Raw genomic sequence first — 4486 nt, forward strand, 5'->3', positions numbered from 1 at the left:
AGATGTACTTACTTCAAAATTTGTTCTACACTCAAAACCTTCAGTTCACTAGCCATAAAAATGTTATTCAGCAACAGTATTTTTATTTATCAATTCAATTCTTATTACCTTACCTATGCACAGAAGCCTATAAAACAGGCTTTCTTAGAATAGACTCATTTTGGCTACTCAATGGCACAATTTAGAAGTGAAAAAATTACGATTTTTTTGTACAAAAATTTTTAATCAACCCAAGGAATGTTTTCCACCAAAATACAAACTAGACCCTAGTTTTGTACACAAAGGCAAAACCTGCTTAAGATGTGGCTTAACTGGGGGCACCTGGGTGGCTCAGCCAGTTAAGCGTCCTTTTTGGCTCAGGTCATGATCTCTGTTTGGTCAAGCCCTGGAGGCCGCTTGGAATTCTCTGTCTCTGGCCCTCCCCTGCTCAGTCTCTCTCTCAAAATAATAAAAAATTTTATCACACATTAAGATTTGTCCCAATAGTTAAGGACAGTAGAGTCAGGCTAGCAAAAAGTCACCAAGACACCGCATTTTAATTTCAAAGTAGCTGTTTATTAACTGACCAGATTACAAAAATAATCATGGTAGATACCTGAAAGGAGGAGAAAAAAAAAAACCTTATTAAAGAAACCACCATGATAAATTAGAATTAACATAAACCAGGAAATTACTAAGAAAGGACTTCAGTTTCCATTTTTAGGTAGGAAAAAACCCTGGGCCTTTTCTTTCCTCCATAAATGCCCTCAAAGGGAAGGGACAATCAAATCAACTATAATCAGATAACATGGATGGTGTTCCACCCCCAACAATATTGCTTAGAACCCAACCAAACCCTTATCAACATGTAATGGAAAAAGTATGAGATTAACACCACTTTTATCCTTATTATGAAGTAAACTTCTATCGAGATGTAGCTGCTCACCTTAGTTCATTCTTCTAATAAGCCTATTGATCTGGTCTTCCCTGTTGCCAGCATCCCCACCTTCTACAAAATGGGTGGTCTTCTTCTTCATTCCCCCTCGTGGAGAAGATAACTTGAAGGGCCATAAAAAGTTGTTTGCTTCTTTGAAACGTTTTCCAACAGTGTAGATCTCATGAATCAGGTCCTCCATGCAGATGATGCCGTATTTACCTGAACATTAAGGTCATTAAAAATTGCTGTTTTTACAGATTAAGACATTCAGCAAGAACAATTATAGACTAGGATAGAGTTTAAAGTAAATCAAGGATAAAGCAATGAAGAAAATGCAAGGCTGTATTTCAAAGGCTTTGTAAGACTCAAGCCAATGAAATCATAACTTACATCTTCTGTAAACTTAAGCATTGTAGAGAATGTGGGAAGATTCGTTAATAGAAAATGCCAACTTTGTCTAATTACCAAACTTTCCCCAAATAGGAAGAACCTACCAAGAGATCGAGCAATCAATGTGTTATCTGTCAGGGCGATTCGCTTCTTGTTGATTTTGCCATAACCCCGCTTGTAGATCAATTCATTCACGGACTTCAGGTTTGGGTACCTGATATACGAAAAGCAGACATAAATGACCAAGTAATAGGGTTATCACCATCAAAACACCTAAAATTCACCTCGTTAACAGTGCCAATTTGCCAGAAAGAACTCACAGGAAAAGACAGACTCACCCCCATGCTATATATGGCTCCACAATCCTTAACATGTTAACTGAAGCCTTATTAAGCTTAACAAAAGTGCCATTGAAGATCTGGCGAAGGCGAAGGAGCTGCAACACCTTTCGAACCTTTGGGCTCACACCATTGATACTACCGTGGAGAAAAAGGACCAAGTCAGCTTTATCAGAATCATTAATAAAGGATAACAAAGTGACCATTAGAATTTTGAACACAAGTCCCACCTAAATAAATGTGAATTCTGTTACGAAAACCCCTGGCATTTCTTAATTATTCCATCCCGTCCCTGCCTGCCTCTTTCACAAATAAGCTTAAACGAATCTCTGACATTTAAAACCTCCCTGGACCCTTTCACCACTTCCTACTTTTTTGTCTTTGTAATAGCACTTATAAACCTACGCGCAGCTTACTTTTGAAGATAATCCCCAGACACTTAACTAAAACTCAAAATGCTCACTTAGAGCTTTGGACACACACAGCACTTGCAATTAAACCATTAAACCCTCCCCCCTAACCGTTCTAGCTATGCCCCAAATACTTTAATCCCAATGTCCCAGAACCAACCCCCTCCACACCGAGAAGTCATGTGAAGTTCTGCTAAGACCATGTAGCTTTGCCTGCAAAGCCAGAATCAATGAAGACTGAACTTACCCTCTGATCCTGATGACAAATGCCAATTTGGGCTCCGCGGGCACATAGAAGTTGCCAGCTTTTCTTGCCATCCGAGCCATTCGAATCTCAGTTCTGTACATCTGCCTGTATTCCTTGTGGTAATGCTTAGCCTTCTCGTAAATAAGCTTCCTCCTTGCTTTTCGAAGCTGAAAACCAATACCCGATTACTTATCTGATTTTTAGCTCCAAGACACAGTAAAACCTTTTCCTGGTCAGAGCATGTGTTAACTTTTCAAAGTGTGGATACCACCTTCAACCAAAACCACTTCAAGTGCCTTAAGAAAGTTGACTTACCATCTTTTGGGCAAACTTCTTTCTCAGACGCTTGATCTTCAACTCTGCGAAATTCCTTCGCTTCTTCTTAAGGGTTTCTGGCACAGCAGGAACCTTCTTTTTCTTCTCTCTGGCATTAGTAAACAGAATTTTATTATTAACAGTTCGAAAGGCACACAGTACCGCACCACTTCTGTGTCGAAAAGCTTTGCATTTAGTAATAGTACAGTCAGCGGCTCCAAGCACTTCTACCTTTAGCTGCTCTGTAGCAAGCTATGGTGAAAAACAGACTTTTTTACGCAGGCAGTTTTTATGCCATCATCTTAGCCTCTAACACGGACTTCACTCAAATGACAGTCACAGAAAATACAAGAAATTCACATCTAATACACGATCAGTCTTGACCTCCGACAACTAAAATGTCCACAAAAAGTTGGCAAAACGTAGACGAAGGAAGTACTGCAAGAAGGCTTAGGATTCTCAGGAAAATAACAAAACCACCCAGCTACCACCTTGGTTCAGGTCTGAACTTCCACATGCTAAAAGCAAAGGCTTCACGACGGGGAGGACAGGGCCAAACACCAGCCAAGAATGACCCCAAACCCCAACTCAGAGGTGCTGCACCTCCCTTGAAAGGGAATTGGAAAACTCGCCGATGCCGCACACATTAGGCTCTCCCACCGCGTTCCCGGGATTTCCAAGACCTCTGACCCAAGGCCGCCTGCAACCCATCTTTGCCCGGCGCCTCCGCCAAGTGTCACAGCACGTCACAAACACACAGATAAACGGGCAAAGGTACAGGCTACAGCCGGACCGGGGGGGAATGAGACAAAAAGTCGCTGGTTTCGTGGATGGAGAAGGATTCTCAAGAAGACGAGGAGCTACTTACTCTGCACCCTCCATGGTTCCAGCCGGAAAAAGAGGAAGTTGGCGCATGCGCACTGTCCACTTAAAGACGAGAAGAGCGAAGCCCCACAACTCATAGGTGTCCCAGGATAAGCCAGAAAAGAACTCGGAACTGAGAACTAGTCTTGCAGACGCAAAATTGAGAAGTGCCTGACTCAGCCCCTTACGATGAAGTTTCGGGTAAAATCTGTATGGGAAATGCGTGCACCGATTAGACTCTTTAATCAATATGACAAGAGCAAAGAGCGCTGACCCCTTTACTGCTCGGGGTCCTAGTCCCTAGGTTGCGTTGACACGGTACCTTCTCGTATGCCACCCAGTAACGTACGCAAATACCACGCCGCAGCGGCGCGAACTACAAATCCCGGCATGCAGCACTCTCATTGCCCATCCGGCGGGAGGGCAAGGCTTGACTGGGACTGTAGGCAACCATTGCGGGGGTGAATACAGCCAGGGAAAACGAGAGCCTTTTGGCTCACGTTCCAGCGGCTTAGGTGCGAGTCTAAGCTGCTCCCGAGACCCGGGTCTGGGCGGCCTTCTCGGCTCTGCCAGCTCGAGCCCGAAGCCGGCACAGTGCGGCCGCGCTGCCGAGGTCCTTCTCTTCGTTCCTCCAGCCTGCAGGGCTGTCTTCCGCAGCGCCTGATCGCAGCGGTGGCCGTCGGAGTCCCAGGCTTAACGCAAGTGGCGAGATAGGAACCCGCGAGGACCTGACGGCCGGAGGAGAATGCTCGGGGTACTGCGGCCCGCCAGGCCTGGCCGGCGGAGGCCGGGACACCCCCGGGCGGGGGGCGTGGGCTCTGCAGGGAGCTGCGACGGGGGCTGGAGGCTGCGGCCACGGCCATGTGAGAGGGGCTGCCCCGCCGCGGTTCGGCGGACAGCTGCGGGCGGGCGGACTGGGGGCTGGGCCGGGGGCGGGGTGCGCCCGGGGGCGGGGAGGGCCGAGTGGAGGGAGGGCCGATGCCGCCGCCGGCTCTTCCCGGTCGAG

General features: G+C 46.3%; 1 protein-coding gene across 1 annotated transcript; it reads right to left on the reverse strand.

Annotated features, from left to right (window-relative positions):
• Positions 1 to 533: 533 nt before the first annotated feature.
• RPL7 (ribosomal protein L7) lies at positions 534 to 3581 on the reverse strand. The gene is made up of 7 exons (XM_039238413.1): positions 3485 to 3581; positions 2617 to 2725; positions 2302 to 2468; positions 1645 to 1782; positions 1411 to 1520; positions 926 to 1135; positions 534 to 595 (listed from the first exon to the last, which is right to left on the reverse strand). Exons 1-6 carry the CDS (start codon positions 3529 to 3531, stop codon positions 927 to 929), a joined length of 780 nt encoding a protein of 259 aa, XP_039094344.1. The 5' UTR covers positions 3532 to 3581; the 3' UTR covers positions 534 to 595; position 926.
• Between the last annotated feature and the right edge of the window lie 905 nt (positions 3582 to 4486).

This window comes from Hyaena hyaena, unplaced genomic scaffold (genome assembly GCF_003009895.1).
Source record: "Hyaena hyaena isolate Hyena2069 unplaced genomic scaffold, ASM300989v1 scaffold_139, whole genome shotgun sequence".
NCBI classification, from domain to species: domain Eukaryota; kingdom Metazoa; phylum Chordata; class Mammalia; order Carnivora; family Hyaenidae; genus Hyaena; species Hyaena hyaena.

Excerpts from the sequence above, each read along its gene's own strand:
- RPL7 (XM_039238413.1), bottom strand. The coding sequence starts at position 3,531 with ATGCGCCAACTTCCTCTTTTTCCGGCTGGAACCATGGAGGGTGCAGA. Across the intron at positions 2,726-3,484 it reads GGAACCATGGAGGGTGCAGA|AGAGAAGAAAAAGAAGGTTC; the intron begins GTAAGTAGCTCC and ends TACTAATGCCAG. Across the intron at positions 2,469-2,616 it reads AGAAGTTTGCCCAAAAGATG|CTTCGAAAAGCAAGGAGGAA; the intron begins GTAAGTCAACTT and ends ATTGGTTTTCAG.